This window comes from Dermacentor silvarum, chromosome 9, assembly GCF_013339745.2.
Source record: "Dermacentor silvarum isolate Dsil-2018 chromosome 9, BIME_Dsil_1.4, whole genome shotgun sequence".
Taxonomy (NCBI): domain Eukaryota; kingdom Metazoa; phylum Arthropoda; class Arachnida; order Ixodida; family Ixodidae; genus Dermacentor; species Dermacentor silvarum.
Genome location: NC_051162.1, coordinates 105420375 through 105438532, shown reverse-complemented (window position 1 = coordinate 105438532; position 18158 = coordinate 105420375). Strand labels below are relative to the sequence as shown.

General features: G+C 47.5%; 1 protein-coding gene across 1 annotated transcript in view; it reads right to left on the bottom strand.

Annotated features, from left to right (window-relative positions):
* The window catches only part of LOC119463999 (G1/S-specific cyclin-D3-like), a 51325-nt gene extending 43881 nt beyond the window's left edge, over positions 1–7444 (bottom strand). Inside the window, exon 1 of the mRNA XM_037724818.2 lies at positions 6947–7444. Within this exon, the coding sequence (XP_037580746.1) occupies positions 6947–7213 (267 nt within the window). The 5' untranslated portion in view covers positions 7214–7444. The remainder of the gene's footprint in view (positions 1–6946) is intronic.
* Positions 7445–18158: the final 10714 nt, after the last annotated feature.

The window sequence follows — 18158 nt, the reverse complement described above, 5'->3', positions numbered from 1 at the left end:
GAAACATCCATTACTCGCCTGGTTCCCCAGTGCCCCTCTGGTCCCTATCTCGCAGAGTCGGTCTCTCCGAAAAGCTTCAACCACGCTATAATGGCCCCTACCGCGGTTTGCGCCCGGTCGCCGAAGTCGCCTATGATATTTTCTCGGTGAAACCTACGGCACCTTCTGCATGTGACATGGTTTATACGTCGGGCGACTTAAGCCGTAAAACATGCATGCCGCCGTCCAGGTGCCAGCAGACTGCGCTCGACTGCTACAGTGCGGTCAGCAGCCATTTCCTATACCCTTCATTTTCCTCTATTCCTTTATTTAGATCAGCGACCAATTACTATATCTTGGCTACTGATTTGACTCAGCCTCTTGTTTTTCCCTCGTAAATACTCGTAAATACGCGCTTTTGTGCAACAATATGATCGAGCTGACGCCGCCGGCGAGCATATCGTGGAAAGGATTAGGACTCTCTGCGCAGTTTTCAAAAGGTTAATACTTAAGATCACCCAAGAAACGCTGAACTGAAACCAGACGTATCTGATAACTACACCTGTTGGTTGACGGACAATGTTTTCGCCGGTATACTGCTTCAGTTTCTGCACAATGCAGAGTTACAAGCTTTTATTTTATTGGACCCCCTATGTGACTTGCGGGAGATCGATCCTCCCGAAAGAAAAAAAAAAGAAAGAAAAAAGAAAGAAGGAAAGGATCATGACGTCTCATTCTAAGAAATAATGTCGCTGACGGGGCACGGCATACTACGTGCCGTACGCCGAACACAGTGCATAACAAACACATTATAAATAACGTATTCGTTATCCCAGGTAAAACAAAACCATCGTTTACGCCCCCAGCAGCGTTCGGACGTCAATGGGTGCAGACGAGGTCATCAAGGTCAAACTGATCGACGCGTTACTGGCTTTCAATAACGCGAAATGTTAACGACTGCCAATGACGTCAGCGACGAGGTATTGTACTGGTAATCCTTCCAATTTATTAAAACGAGAAGTGAGAACCTGGGCCCGGGCGTCTATAAAGGGATGATAAAGGGCAATGCTTCCTTTAGTCGGGTGAACTACACTTTTTAACACTCAATTTGCATTCGTGGGGACCGGGTTGGTTACTACGGCTACCTGCATGCTACTACTTCAAAGACATCTTGCGGCCGAAGAAGATAGGACATAATAGAGTATAATATAACGTCACGCCGTAGTGCAGGGTGAAGAACCGAACAATGCTAAATGTCTGAGCTGATAATCGAACTCTTTATTGGGCGAACTTGTGCCCAGAAAGACAAAGCAACACTCGAATCGCAAGGATTGCGACGAGCATAGTCTTCGGTTGTCGAAACCTGAGCTTATGTGTCAAGTCTGTCCCATATTTATAAACGTATCGCCGCACATTCCCTAATGTTCGCTTATGCTCGCGTGCATTCAAGAAGGTGCAACAGAATTCACACCTTGCGCAATGTCATTTGACACGACTCTTTAAAACACACGGCGACAACATTGGAGAGTTTTCGAATACGGTATATATAGGCGTCGTCGTCTTGCGATGAGCAATAACTTGAAGACAGTGATAATGTGTGGTCCAATTCACAAAAAGTTTCCCGTTCGTAACTGCAGCTCTTCGCCATTGGGCGGTCCTCTTCTTTAATAATATGTGCAGCGTTAGGATTGGCTGGAATTGGCTCTTACGAACAATCGTATACCTCAGAGCCTCTCGTGAATTCGGTCCCTGGTGAAAAAACGGTCCCTGGGAAAAAGCAAAATGAAGCATTCGCGTGATAGCATGTCACGTCTCTGTCTTCCGGAACAATATTTCATAGCAGTATGGTATTTCCTTGAGGCGCCAATTCTTTCTGTCCAGCTAACATTTCGTTCCACCACATTTATTTACTGCATCTTCAGGGTCATTAAAACCCCACTCGCAGCAGCACACACTCGGAATTTTCAGATCTTCAGCGAGTTTAGTCAAGTTTGCAATATAATGCGAACTCTATGCGCCAGCTCTCGACAGGAACGTTAAATACGAGAGCGTCAACTATTGCATGCCTACAGCCGTATACTTGGAAAGAATCCACCCAGCCATTTGGAAAGATAAGCCTGACGTAAAACATCTCCAGAAACAACGAGAGAGATGGAACCCACTAATACATGACGAAAGAATGGCACCGAGGGCAAACACCCAGGCGTCTATATTATACAACTCCTTCCACTAAATTCACTTTGCGCGTATTATTCGCATTTGCAGCCAAAGTCCAGCCGGGAAATTTCCCAAGATGTGTGTGACGTCACGTCTTAAACAGCAGTATCTTCATCAATGCTTTTCCTTGTGATGCGCTGTCCATGAGCGCGGAGTCATGCAAACAGCGCTTGAAAACATACAATAATAATAATAATAATAATAATAATAATAATAATAATAATAATAATAATAATAATAATAATAATAATAATAATAATACAATTTTCATGCGCCGTCTTCGGCGCATCGCCTTTTGACTCACTCGAAAGCGTACTCCAACTCAGTCGCTGCCCATATGCAAAGTATCGAAGGCTATCCATCAAAACAAGTACGGCTGCTGAGTTACTGGAACTGGAATTGGCGTCAGCTGTTCGGGGTATGTCGGATACAAAGTTGAAAGCTTGTTGCCCACCGACGACATCGCCATTAAATGTAGCCGCGTCATTTACATACGCGACGGGAGATTTAGACCAGCCGTATGCTCGAGTGTCTAGAGAATAGAAAAGAATGAAGAAATATAAAAGACATGATAGTGATAAAACGCTTAGATGGAATGCAGCGACGACTTTTCTGTCTAACACACACACATGTAGCTCTAAACGCGTTGAAATGACGCCCGCAACAAACGCTGCGTCAGTGGTGCGAATATAGAACCGGGTGCCAGAGAACTCGAAAAACGCCACTGATACCAGGAAATAAACCAAAAAGAAAGAAAGAAAAAAGAAAAGAATGCTGACGTCACAGATTCAGTGTACACATTCGCATTTTAGCAGCATTTTATAAAAATGTCACAGTTTCGCCCTAAAGGCGAAGCAATGAATGCGATAGCAACACGGCAATGTCATACGAAGTAAGGTGAGCGGTGGGAACCAACAACACGCGTCGTTACAGTTTTCATCTCGCGTGTTTTATCGCGATTATCATTCTTTGGTAACTTCACGCAGTTTGCGGTATGTATGTTCGTATCTAACCTCTTTCACGCCGACTTGGGGCACCAGGTGACGCTGTTGTCGTTGTCGCCCTTCAACATATGGCACGAACCCACGAGGGGCGATTGACAAAGGTTCGCGATGGAAACATAATAGAATTCCTTGCTTCCGGTTAACTTACTGGTCTGTATTACGCTCATTTAAATAATAATGATTATGATACTACACGATACTTGAAAATTCGCCGCTCTTCAATTAACTTCTTTCGTGATAACTTGGGTCACGTGGTATGTGCCAAAAGGTACGTGTCGTTCTTTTAAAAATAAAAAAAATAAATCCTTTAGAATTTATCCGGTGCTGAGCGGAATCGAACCCGCTTCTCGTATAATTACGACCGTTCTCTGTGAACCGGATATAACAAATTATCAGTGTATAACGAACAGCTCGGAAATTTTCTATAAAATCTTCATTTTTATATTTATTTTATCTATTTTTATTTATCGATACTGTCAGCCCATATGACGGGCTATTACAGGAGTTGATTTAACGTACATAAACAGAAAAGTGCATTTGTGCACTTGACCAATGCACAAAAAAGAAAAAAAAGATGAAGCAGCACTGCTGATATGAAACACATTGACAATATAATTACAGAGCACATTTCGACTTATTATATCACAATATTAGTACAGAACATCAAGGTGCATCAGGGTACATAAGGCAATGTTGTTATATCGAATTATCGAATTATTGACACATCGAACCACTTCGCGATCCCCTTCGAGTGCGATATATCCGGGTCCGACTGTATCAAGAAGAGCGCCGCATGCGAACTTCGCGGCGCCACCGCCGCTAAATGGAGCGGCGTGTCCAGTGGTTTAAGCGCGGAAGAGCCGGCTGCAGTACCCGCCTCATGCGCATGGCGCGTTTCGGCGTTGGCGATACGGCTTATCGCTGCGTTGCTCATCACATTAACGTCAAAAGCTATCGTCAGATGATTTTTTTTTTTTATGCAAGGAAAAGGTGTCTTTCGCCACATCAAACACGAGGAGATGGTTACTTTGCCCACATATACATGGAGGTGCTGCTTCTGTCCTCTAACACTGACATATACACATTAACTTAGTTTCTCGAGTTCGCAACATTATACCAGTCGTAATAAGAACTGAATCGTAAAGTGATTATGTCCGTGGGCTGTTTTCAGGTCTCGTCGGGAGGATATACTTCTGCACGGCTTAGTATCGCGAAATGGCCCGGCTGACAGGTTGCGATCCGCTAGAACCTTAGTGCTACGCAACCTGGGCACGTTTAATTAGACTGACAGCTTCTTCTCTGGAGCTGACGTCCAAGAACAGTGTTATGGTTTTGATTTGTTACGCGATCTCCTCGGTAACAAATGTTTACATCCGATACTTTTTATTGTTATAATTATTATCAATATCATGTTTGAAGATGTGGGACGGGGGGGGGGGGGGGGGGGGTCCTAATATCCGCTATGAATACGTTCAACACACACACGCAGTTATTTCGTCGCAAAGTTCAGCATCCGAGGGACGCCCTTGTTAAAGTTTCCTGATGTCATTCCGCAAAACAAAGTGCCGTTCAAGCAACACACTAGAGCACTTACTAAAGCTTCTCGGGCATCCACTACAAGTGCGCTGAAAAATATTGATGCGGAATCTACTACGAAAAAAAACCCTTATATTTTACTATAAGCAGATTTCTGCTGCTAAACAATACATACATACAATCCGCAAGGTCTAGCGAAAAAATCGGCTATAATGGTAACAGCTCTCCGCACCGCTCACGACGTTTTCAACGCTACCACGGTCCGGCCCAAAGGAGAAAAAAAAAATCTACGATTAAAATTTATTAGCACACATTTGCGACCGCCATAATGCTGTGTATTGTAGGGTGAAGTTAATCTTAAGGCTTCTCATTTTGTTACTGCGATATCGTGAATCCATCAGCCGCTTTGAGTACCCAAGGTTACTAGCAACATTGTAAAGTATCGCTGTATCGAGGATCGAACGCCAAATCTAACGGCTTGGAAAGTTAGAATCAATACAGCGAAACCATATACCAAATGCGAACAGTAGTGAGCTGCTGTAATTACGATGCTAAGAGCACAAGCAAGCAAAATATGTAAGGAAACTCAGCTGGAGACTAAATCTATATATAGTGCGTGGAAGTTACAAAGGCAAGGCACGGCCGTGCGCGCAGCTGAACGTCAGCTCTTGGTTTACCAGACGACAATTAAACGATACGATCACAGCTATTATCGTTTGGAACAAACGCCACAGTCCAATCTCGTCCACGTATAAAAACAAATGCACTGATTTCCCCAATCAGAAGCACTATACGGCGTTCATGAGCAGTTAAGCTACTCATCACTGTAAAATTCCCAGTTTTGTCGCAAGCGATATGATCAGAAACGATAAGCATCTATCGAACAGGTTATTGCCATTGAACGGTACGGACGGCGGAGTGTGTCAATCCTGGCATTCGGTTGAGAAACACGGATGTGTCAACAGACGAACAGACGATAATTAGACTAGTAACGACATTCACAAAGCCGATCCCGGTGCCACCCAATACGCTTCAACAAGCCGTCAGTTGAATGAAGAATGCGATTCTGAAAACGCACCGTCAATTAGCGTGTACGCGAAATTAAGATACGCGAGAATCAAAAAAATAAGGCAGACGTCCGCGCAAACAAACGGAAATCAGCTGCAGACATCAAACAAGCTCATAGCAGACGTCAGACGAACTAAACTGTTTAGTAAACGAAGGAATTAACGTTATAACTTGCAAAAGCTTGAAACGAAATGAAAAAAAAAATGAAAAAAAGAACGAGCATTGGTAACGACGAAGGAAAAAAAAATAAACAACTAAACAAACCACGATAAGCTTTCAGTTACAATGCGCTTTCAAAACACGACAGACCAGCGAAAGAAATGACATTAAACAGACCTGTATTAAACAGACTCAATCATGCACGGCGACTCAAGTTCAAAGCCTGGTTACAAAACGGCTACCGAAAGCCAACATATAGTCAGTAAATGTCGATGGTCTGGCTTAAAACGTGTTGTATAAATGACCGAGTTCGAGAGAGCTTCGTTTTCAGAAAAGTCCACCACGGCGCCTATACTTTCACTAACGCAGCCACGAACAAAACTAATCTGGCCAACGACTACGTGGCAGTAACTTTCACGCATACTCGAACGCCAAGCTAACTCGATAGTAAGGTTACGAATTCCACCTGCAGCTTCCCGCTAAACATCAGAAATTTCGCGCCATTAGCGGCCTGCACCGCCAGGGGGGGAAGGGGTGTTGGAAGAAAGAAATAAAAAAAAAAAAAAAGAAAGAAAATCACGGTAGCGCTTCCGAAACGATAGCGAAACATCGCATTCTCACTTATTGACTCACCAAGGAATGTGCAACGTCTCGCGAGACGTGCCGTACAAACGCGCAACGACACGTAAGAACTATACAGTCCGTTAAGCAGCAGACACAAATTTGAACTGCTTTCGAAGAAGCGGCAACGCGGGAAACCGTTGTCAGCTGGCCACTGGCGCGACAGACATGGCTTCGTCGACATTTCCGGAGCTCGACGAAGCACTCGTTAACCGCAGCGGCACGCGTACGAGAATTCAAACACCGTTCTCACACGCGTAATTGACGCATATCGCGCGAGCCACAATTAACGGCGACATGTCGATACGCAGGCTGTCGTCGATTTAAAGAGGAACACGCTTAGATATACATGTAACACTTACCTCCGACATCCAAAGCGCCAACGTTTTTCTCATCGGCTTCTGCACCTCGGTCTGAACATGGACGCAGTAGTCGCAGGTGACCGTGTATCGACTCTGCAGCTGGATCAGCTTCTCCATGACACGGGCATCGCCGACGATGGCCGAATCGTACGACGCCCGCGCTATCTGTTCGTAATGCGGCGCTTCCATGCACATCAGCACTAAGCAATCGTCGTCCATAGCCGTCGATTGAGTCCCAGGCAGCACGTTAAACGTTGTCGGAGCCATCTTGTCGGTGAGGTTAATCCGATAATCGATGCAGTGGATAATCGAGGAAGCCGCTCGCCGCCGCGCTACGACCACGCCGCAACGGACTGACACGTTAACGCCGGAGACACAGCTGAGCACGCCGAGGTTTAGAGTTCAGAGCCGCCGACAACGGCTGTTGGCGCCGTGTGAGTGAGCAGAGCGTGGAGTGAGTAGCGCCGACGGGGCCGACAGTCGCTTGCTGCTTCGCGCAAACTTTTTTTCGAGCGAGAAGGCGGAGACCGCCGGCGAGGTGGCGCTCGAGTTGTGTCCTCTTTCTCTTCGTTGGAATGTTTCGCGAGAGAGGAGGTTTCCGTTAGCGTGCGCTGTAAGCCTATGGAGGATCGGGCAAGAGAGAGTGGAGTAAGGGGGGGGGGGGGGGGGCGATAAAATGGACAAAGAAATAATCAAACAAGCGATGCGCCGAACGAGACGCACTTTTTTTTTTTTTTTTTTGAGAGCTGGATTGTGTGGCTTGTTGCGACGACGAGACATTCTCCATGCGTGGTGCGAAAGCGGGGGGAGAGGGGGGGGGGTCAAGGCGCGCGGGCTGCTGGGAGCTGGCCGATAATTTGAATTCAAATCTTGGAACGGTCAACTGCGATATATGAAAGCGCAGGTGGCAACGTCTGTCGGAATGCGCCGTGTGCGAAATTCAGTACGAGAAAAAGTTCGTTCTCTTCGAAAAATAGTTTGACCAAAGCCACACGTTGGGGGCTTGGAGCTCAAGGTAGCACCTGTTACGTCGCTATTGCTAACAAGCGTGCGTTCCGAATTATACAAACGCAGCAGGCGACTAAGCTTTAGGTTTTCGGTCTGTGTACATGTGCAGTCGGAAGTGGCCTGCCTGTTTTTTGGAAGACTAATCGCGGGCTTATAAGTCTCGCGAAATTATGAAATTGTGAAAGCAATGAACATTGAGGAGCCGCGAAAAAAAACATAAAATTATCTACAGTTTGCGATGAAAGCGTCTAAAGAATTTACGGGATAAGTCGGAACCACTGTCCGTGTCGTCATACCTTGAGCCTGAAATTACATGTCTTTCTTTTTATGTCATTGGAATACTCAATTTCATGCACCACACTAGGACCCTAAAAACTACTGCGAATTTTAATGTTATCACTGTAGATCGCCTCCTCAAATTTTCATATACCATTAGCATTCTTAGGGCACTTCATGAGCTTTCTGGGATCTGTCTGTCTGCATCTTGGTGCTCTGCGTATGTCCCACTATAAAAGTCGGGTACAACTTTAGAAGGCAGCGGCATTTGCCCCTCAAAGGCGGATGCACACGAACCTCCACCAATGGGCGCGCACTGTAGTGTGACATCATGAGCCGGACGGCCGGCCGGTGCCCCCGCCGACGAAGAACACGGTCGCCCGCGCTTCGAACTTGGCGGGACTTTTGAGCGGTGCAATTTTTTTAGTCGCCGAGGCAATTGGCTGCCGCACTTCGGTGATCTGGGCGGGGCATCTCCTGCCTTTTTAAGTTGTACCCGACTATGGGTTTGTGCCGCTCTTTAATGAACCTCATTGACGCCCGCTTGAGTATTCGGTATGTGTAGTCACTGGAACCTGGACGAAAGTTACATATGGCCTAAAGTACACAAAATGCAAAATCCGACTTCGTTGATGGCTCATACGCGCGGCGTGTGCGAGCGATGCCATCTGCGCGTACGCTCCGGCGAAGCGTGGACCATCTATGGCAGAAAGTGATCACGCGACGGCAACTGACCAATCCGCAGCGCGGCGGCGAAGAGAAAAGGGCTGCGATACTTTCCAGGTTCCAGTGACTTTAAAGGGATACGGTCACAAAAGTTGGCGGGTGGTTTTTTGCGTCGGAACAAAAGTTTAACTGTTGAAAATGACGAATACAACAAGCTGCTTCGAAAAAAGAACGAGAAACATCTTTCTTTTGCGATTTTCTGTTGCACCTTGCCTCCAAGCGGCCGCCGGCAGAAGCTGAAATTTGACGTCGTACAACGCACCCGTGCGCGCGCGCGCGGACAAGGTCGGCCACAGCCGTCGCAGTGTTTCCGGGGGTGTCGGTCCCTTGCAGCGTATGTTTAACCCGTTTCGGCGATCTTCGCACGTGGTCCGTCTGAAACATTATCACCGTCGGCGCTCCACGCAGGTGGTGCGTCTTACACTCGCCTTCCCGCGGCGGAAGGAAATGCCCAGACAGCATCGTCGGTCGTGACACGTCGTCGCACAGGTTTCCCAGAGATGAGAAGGGTCGTAAACTTTGGATACCTGCCTATTAGAGAGCTTTAGCTTGTCGGTTAATCGGGTAAACGCGGGCGTTGGGGCGTTCGGGGGGAACCGTAAACGTGAGCGGCCTGTATGGTGCGTCCACCTGGTGGCGCAAAGCTCAAACAGGAAAAAACAGCTAATATTGCAGTAACCAAGTGTATTCTACTTCGCTGCTGGCGTAAATCTTCGGCAGCAACACGATTACGCCACTGCCGAAAATTTACACCAGGAAATTGACCAATAATTCTTGCATAAGTGTCTGGTGCAGAGAGAAATCTTCGCTGCTACGGTTCACGAATACCTGACCGGCACTTCCACGGCCGCCTACTCTTCTTTGTCGCTTGACGCGGAAGGCTCGTAACCGTAAGCGGTAATATTTCTTGCCAAGTTGGAATGGCCCTCGTATTCAGACGTGTACCCATCGCTGGTAGACGCACGAGAACTCGAATCCATGCTCGCGAAGACGGCGTCGGCGCGCTTCGTATGACCGCGGCCGGCCGGCTGGCTATCCGACGAGGGTGTCGTGACGTCACGCCTTCCAACTCCCGCGGGTCGGGCGGCGCGAGGCGCTCGCTCACAAAAACGCCAAAAATAAAGCCATCGATCGGCTCAAAAATGAGCTAAGTGACTACTTCTTTTCGCGGTAATCACACACTAAGGATTCATTTTCAGCCTTTTCGTAAAATTTTCATATTTTGTGTCCGTATCCCTTTAAGTGGGAAGCGCGGAAGAGGAGCCCGGCCTGAAATATGGCGTGCCGCTGCATCGATTCAGTGCTAATTGCATTGACGGTGACAATCACGGTGAGATGGGCCCTGCCGGAATTTCTATTTAAAAAAAAGAATACCCTGCTCTACTCCTTTTCAGACTCACAAGTAGTTGCTATAGTGTCAAAATGTCACTGCGCTTTCTACTTAGCGTGAGCAAGGGCGTAAGCAAGCAGTCGTAGGCGTTAAGCGCTAGCGAGATGTTTATACTTTGCCACGAAATTCAATGTTGCCATACCAGAGCACGCACGTAGGCGTATAGTGCAAGCGCTCATCAATCACAAACGCTGAAGCACAACACAGACACATGGAATACATTGCCGCTACCTGTACGTCATCCACCGCCGCACGCGCATCCTCTGCGATGTAAACAAACCGCTTATACGTAAATAAAGCAGCGGCACAGCGATCCGACGCATAGCCAGGGGCATATACATTAAGAAAGAAAGAAGAAAATTAATACTTATTTCGCATCCTTAAAGGGGCCCTAAACCACCTTTCTGGCTTGGTGAAATAACATAGTCCGCGGGTATGTATAGCATACGCTGCCGTGAACATCTCAGCCAAGTTTTGCTGTCGTACGCGGTGCGTGGAGCTCACAAGCGGAGCGCGAAGTCACCTTTCTCTCAAACGCTCTCATTTCAACAGAGGCCATGTTCCTCGCTATTTTCTGGACGCTTTATTTCGTAATAAAGCGGATTCCCACACGTGGCTGCTATTGGTAGCTGCGGTCGGCTACGCAGCGTAGATAGCGCGGCCGCGCCGCGGGGTGTCGCCACGGGTCCACTGGCTAAGCGCACTGCGGCTCGTTGAGGACAACCGCGTTTGGCTTACGTTTAGCGCGTCGTAGGGCACCAAAATCGGAAGTCGTGGCGTCTACGTTAATACCCAAAATGAAATTTGAACTGCGCGCCACGGTGACATTTAGAAGGGGGAGCGTTGCGGGCACGCCCCACTCTGCCGTCGCATTCCCAGTGCAAGGAATTGAACAAGGAACGGGAGCACAGCGGACGCCATGTTTGATTGCCAATAACCCCGCTTCTGCTGAAGGCATTGAAGTACTTTCTGCGGCAAAGTATTTCTGAAATAGCCTATTTTTCACTTCAAATACCTTACTCCACTTAGATAAAATGTGGTTCAGGGCCCCTTTACAGGGCAACTCCGACTATCTTTAGATGTCCACAATGTCCACTGGCTACATAAATTTGTAATCGGCCACAGTTGCATTCAAGCACCGATTTCTTTCAGTCATTCCACTGGGCGAGCCACGCGCCGATCCCACCCACTTAATATTGTTCCTTTCCAGCCATTTGTAAATTGTTTTAAGTATTTTCTTTTCCCAAGCGTTGTCGACATTTGGATCAACCCAGAGTGTTCATTGCGGGAAAAACGAAATGAACAGTTTGGGAAAGAATTGCCTAACCACATTTTGTAATACTTTTCAATGGCATGTTATGTTTGTTGTTTGATCTACTGTCTGATGTACCCCCTCCTGCTATGTCTTGTGTATCTAGACAGCAGTATCTATAGATAAATAAATAAATAAATAAATAAATAAATAAATAAATAAATAAATAAATAAATAAATAAATAAACAAACAAACAAACAAACAAACAAACAAACAAATAAATAAATAAATAAATAAATAAATAAATAAATAAATAAATAAATAAATAAATAAATAAATAAATAAATTTCGAATACACGTTCCCTTTTGCACTCTATCTCTGCAAAACGATATGGCTGCAAGTCATTTAGTTTTCCTGAAAATGAATTTTAAAGATTGGCTACGTGTTCCCGATTCATGCTCACGAATCTATGACTTTTTACAGGCCACCCTGTGTTTGTGACGTCAGAGACTACACCACCACTTCGCCCAGAAACGGCGAAACTGGCTCCTTTTTCTACAAGATGATGACCGACAATCATCGTTTTGACAGGCGTGATAAGCGGTGCTTCTGTTCGGCTTGGTTCTGCCCAATGCGTAGAGCTTGAGCACGTCCGCTGCCTCGTGCGGTGGCGGCGGGTCAAAAGCAAGCGGCGATCCTTCAGCGCTCATACTGTCGTTGAAATCGTCGCTGAAATCGTCGCTGTCTAGTTCGAAAGAGCTGGAAAAGCTCGCCGTGTCGTCAGGAGACATCATCAGCTTCACTGTTTTTGACGTTAGCGCCAAGTGTACTGCGTGTTTAGTACGTGTTCTGCGTGTTTACATTGTGGTAGTGTATAATATGATGTCATCGACTTGTCGTGACGTCACACGAAGCAGCTACCCGTTCGGTTTCGGTACCTAGTTTATTGGTTATTTATAATTATTGATGAATTCCTAAGCACACTGGACGGCCCTACTGGTCACAGGGCTGACAAAGCCATTTGAAAATGACAATATCCTAATATGGTTAAAAAGAAACGCCGGAGTTACCCTTTAGAGGCCAAGGGCAACGAAATTTCACTTGGCTAAATTGGTAATGAGGGAGTGGTCTATATACTATATTGAAGTGTTGTGGGCAAAACTGCAAGTCTTGTAATTGCCTAATTAATTGATTCCCGAGCTTTACCTCGGGAAAGGGGGCTATGAGAAAATAGTGCATACCTTCCGATTAATTTTGACCACCTGGGGTTCCCTGCGGTGCAACTAAATTTAAGTACACGAGGCAAGACCAACTCTGGGCTGTCCAGAAGGCCCGCGAAGCGGCGGAGAGCCTAGGGCTCCCCGTCCCGACGTGGGAGGTGCCCTCTACACCTAGACGAACAGTCTGGTGTCCTTCAGGACCCTTTTTGGAAATAAAGTTTAACCACCACCACCACCACCAGGGGTCTTGCATCGAAGTGCAACCGCCGCGGCCAAGTATTGAACCCGGAACCTCGTGCTCATGCGGCAGAACGCCATGGTCTCATTGCGGGCACGTTAAAGAAACCCATGTGCCCAAAATTAATCTGAAGTCCCTCACTACAGCGTGCCTCTTAATCAAATCGGGGTTGTGGCGCATAAAACCCCGAAATTATTGCGTTAGCAACTATATAGACACTCCAGGCGCACATCTGCCGCCGTCGTCGCCGTCGCCGTGAGGTTCCGTATTAAGTCCAAGGGGTATAAGATCGTCGCCGCGCGCCGTATGCTCTATGTGCGAGTGAAAGCGTCCGAGGGTGAGCCGGAGATCGGGGCTCAATCTCACGCACGCAAGGGCGGGAAAGAAGCGCGCCGTCTTCCAATCGCGCGCATCGCTCCGGAGAGGGGCGTTCAACTCCGGGCGGCCCTGGCGGCAGCGCGCGCGCTCGCCCGAGCGGCTGTATCTTGAAAGCTATCTGCCGCGGGGGCAAAGTCCGCCGTGCGCTGTGTCTTCGCGGCTTAGTTCGCGTTGATGTGAGACGCAGCACGAAGGTCAATTCGCACGCTGCTGCGGCCGCGCTTCGTCACTCCAGCGTTTTGACAGCGAGTTTCCGCGGTCATCGAGTGAGATGCGTTCATGTTTGCTCGCGCACGCGTGATGCCATGCTTGTCCATTTTGTTAGTGTGCCTATGTTTACAAGCTTGTATACGGCCGATAAAACTGCTATCCTTACTTCGTATAGCTGTCAACTAATTTCCTATCGCAATCGACGCTTTGCCTTCCGGCCGAAACTGCAACTGCTTTATTCGACGCCCTAGCCCCTGAGCCACCACGACGAGTGGGTGTTTGTGTAATGTTCCTTATTGGTCGCTATTTAAGTGGTACTTAAGCAGATGACGAGTGCGCCTGGTGGCTGGCGGACCCAGCACGTCGCAGCGAGCCTCGCGCAGCCCCCGGGTAAAGCGTAATTTAGGACGTCATGGATGCTGTCTAGCCGCGCTTTCTGAGTCATACGTCACTTCCGGATAGCACTACTGGTGGCGTTCGTTTTTACCTTCAATAGACCGATCCCACCGACCGATCTGCGCATGCGCCGGTTTTCCGGAAGTAGCGCGTTTAATTTTCCTTCTCGTGGAATTGTACCACTTAAACGAGAAGGAAAATTAAAATAACTTGTTTCCAAGTTAATTCCAGCCACGGTGTGTACATTCGTATATATAAAAAAACAATGAAAAATAGCTTTTTTAATCTAATCGTTATAATTAATAAATCATGGGTGATTGGTTTTTAGAACTATCTACAATCGACTAATTAACAAAGCATCACTAATGTGGTATTTAACTCACAACCTTATGACCCGTATTGCAATTTACAAATTCTAGCCATGGAGTTCGCAAGGCGGATACGCTTGGAACGAATTCCCAGGATGACACCAGTTTCGAGATACGAATTCCCGAACTTTGCGGAGGAATGCATTGGCGTTGCAGTTACTTTTGGGCTTCAATGCATAAAACTGAGTTTTGTTAAGAAAGCACACGAGCCGCCCTTTTCTTCTGTGTCCTAATATTGCACCGGAAGAACGTTTACTTGCTTACGCGATATAGTGTGCTAGAGGCGAAAGGAAAAGAGGAGAGAATGTTGAAATGGTGGAAATAATAATTAAGCTTCCTAATTTTAAAATAACTGGTGTTAGTGAAGATAATTACACACAGTTTTCAAGGGAACAGCACATCTTGTAGTAGTAAACAGTGTTGCCATTGTAGCGATATTGCCGCTAGATTTAGTGACTTCTTTCTCTCCAGCGAAATTTATTTTCTATTTAGCTACCGGCGACATTCTTTAGCAACACGACAGAACAATTTTAGACATTTAAGCGAGTTCATTACCAGAAAGATGCATTAGAAATGGTTTCTTAGAACGCACTGTAATTCTCAAAAGCTAGAAATAGGGACCTAAGTTGGCTGTACGCTGTGAAATGTAAATGTCGTCGCCTTGTTAACCTGCAAAAGCACGCGTCGCTGAATTTACTTCTCGTTTCGGAGCGCCTAACGTTAGAAAAATTGCAGGCAGAAGTGCGTTCACCTCTGAAAAGATCAAGTTAGCCATGTTCATTTGAATTTGTCAGTGCTGTTCTCGCATGAGAGGCACCATAGCGTCAAATAGGCGGCGTCAATCCGAATTTTCATTTTCGTAATTTTCTCTGTTACAGAAGCTCCGTTTCTCGCTACAAATAGCCAATTACTTATTACAAAAGCCTAATCTCTCAGTGCATAGTTCGAATTAATATTTTCCTTTGGCGTCATTTAAACACCCTTAACCAACAAAAGTAGATAGTTGAGCAGTTGAGAGTCACCACACCTTCCTGTTGTTTCTTTTCTCGGTCTGCGTCCCTGGCACTGTTTTATAATTATGGTACCCTTAACCAGACTTTTTTTTAATGCGAAAGCATTATATGGCTCACGAAGCGGAAAATGCGGGGGCGTGGCTGGAGATGGTACAAAAAGTCACGTGGTCAGAGAGACAGAGCGCGCGCCAGGTGATCCTTTCATTGGTGGAAGTGCACGCGACGCCACGTGCGCTTCCGCCAATGCGAGAGTACTGTGTGGCGCATCCCTGTGTATGCGCCGCAGAGTAAGCTAGCTGCTTGAAACAAAGTCGTCTACTGCTCAAAACAAATACCAGTGTGAACGTGCCGACACGATTACAACAACGACACTTAGTTGTCTGACATCTAAAGACAGAGTAGAGCAGTCTTTGGGAGAGGGTCACTGAGAATGACCAGTGAACATAAAACCCCACTGCTGAAACCCCACTTTGCTTGGCCGAAAGGTGTCCAAGTCAGTGTCATTACTTTTGCGATTAGTTGTTACTATGTGACTGCTTCTGTAACTCGGTGTCCTGATAGAAATTTGAATGCAGTGCGGAGTTGAAAGTAATAGTTGGTTGTAGGAATGTTGGCGGCGAGTGCACACAGAAAAGCGAGAAATTTACCAGTGCAGGGAGACCTCAGAATTCTGGGAAACTCGGGGCAAAACCTGCTTCGAGGACAAAAAGAAAATGCAGATCCGACGCACATCTTGGAATCTAAGTTATATTTTGAATCGACGCTATATATTTTTCCATTTAATGTCTGCGTATGTGGCATAAATGAAATAGACGTGCATGCGCTATCGGGCACTCGTGCTCCGCAATGTGACACGCCGATCGGCTGGTTGGCGTTGGCACGATAGAAGTGCACATGCGACTATGGCACAATTGTTAAAGCAAAGTTAGGCCATGGTTATTATAAAATTCTTTTGTAAGCATGAACTATTTGGAAAGACAGCAGCAGGACCCAGCGGCAGTGGTCAGGATAATCCGGGAGGGCTGGCTGAAAAAAAAAGAGAAAGAAGAAAGAAAGAAAAGCACCGCATATCCACGAAGTGAATGATGATGAGTGGGCGAAGCACCGGGGCATCATTCGGGTAACCATGAATCCCCCGTACATTGCCCACTCGAACATGCAAATGAGTGACAACACATGTGTACAGTATATACAATGTTGTTTTATTGGTCGTATACGGTATTAAGGTGCGGACTTCGTTTTCCCTTCATTAAGACTGCCTTGTGATCAGTGCAGCAGCACGGCGACGCCGGCAAGCGGACCCAGAGGCGGCGAGAGCGCTGGGAGCGGCGGCAAAACGCCGGAAGCGTTCTCTACCTGAGGTTGGCGGCGCCGATGCTCGGTTCAAGCTAAGGAGCCTACATGCAACGCCGTTTTAACGGTGTTGCATGTAGGCTCCCTAGTTCGAGCGCGAGCTTCGCGAGCCCTCAGCTCCGGGTCCGCTTGCCGGCGTTGCCGTACTACTGCAGCTTTGCGAGCACTCAGCTCCGGGTCCGCTTGCTGGCGTTGTCGTTTTGCTGTAGGGAGCCTACATGCAACGCTGTAAAATTAGGGAGCCTACATGCAACGCCGTAAAACGGCGTTGCATGTAGGCTCGCTATTTTGCTGCAGCTTCCCGCGCCCTAGACTCCGGGTCCGCTTGTTGTCTGCGTCGCCGTGCTGCAGCAGCTTTGCGAGCCGTCGACTCCGCTTGCAGTTGAGCCGCCACTCTTGCCTTTTCATCCATAGCGGGCGCGCCGTTATTAGAAGCGACCGTTATCATCCATGGCTGAAGAGAGAAAGAGAGCGCGCGTCGGGAACGAGTGCCTATGTAGCCCTTGTGCACCGCAGCGCCCCTAACGGACTCCATGCAAACCAGAGCTACGGACGACGACGACGACGACGAGGGGGGGGGGGGGACAAGGCTCGGCCCTAAGGTGCTTCGCCCCTAAAACACTCAAGGGCCCTTAAGTATCCCTGCGTGGATGAGTGCGAAAGCACTGCGACGGCCTCGTACTCGCGGGGACGTCCAAAGGAGCCGGACGCAGGTACTGACTGAGCACTCGAAGTCTAAGTTTCGCCCATCGGAGCGCACGACAGAACTCGCCAAGGTCATCGCACCGACTGGCAGCGCCGCGACGCGCGGCGCTATATATAGACCGACCACTGGCGCGATCTGTCTCTGAGACCACGTGACTTGTTCGTCCATCGGAGCCACTCCTCTCTCATTGGCGGAAGTGCACGTTGCGTCGCGTGCACTTCCACCAATGAAAGAATCACCTGGCGCGCGGTCTGTCTCTGTGACCACGTGACTTTTTGTACCATCTCCGGCCACGGCCCCGGATTTACCGCTTCATGAGCCATATAATGCTTTCGCGTGAAAGAAAGTCTGGTTAAGGGTAAGATAATTATAAAAATTGGAGGACGCTTAAGCTTCGCCTTTAAGAGTAGAACGTGATAGCGTTATCGGGACCCGTTCGCATCGCAACGCGCGGCTGTAGGTCTGGTCGCCTACATGCAAGCTCCCTAGGTCTGGTAAAAATGCTGCAAAAGGGGTTTGTGTTTGAGTTTCCTCGTAGCAGAATTAGGTTTTCTCGTACATTCAAATTACAATCCGACGCCGACTGGTAAAAAGTCCGACGGCGAATCCGACGCCGAATGGTAAAGTCGTACTTTACCATTTTCCTGACGGATTTCACTGTGAGAAATTCAATTTT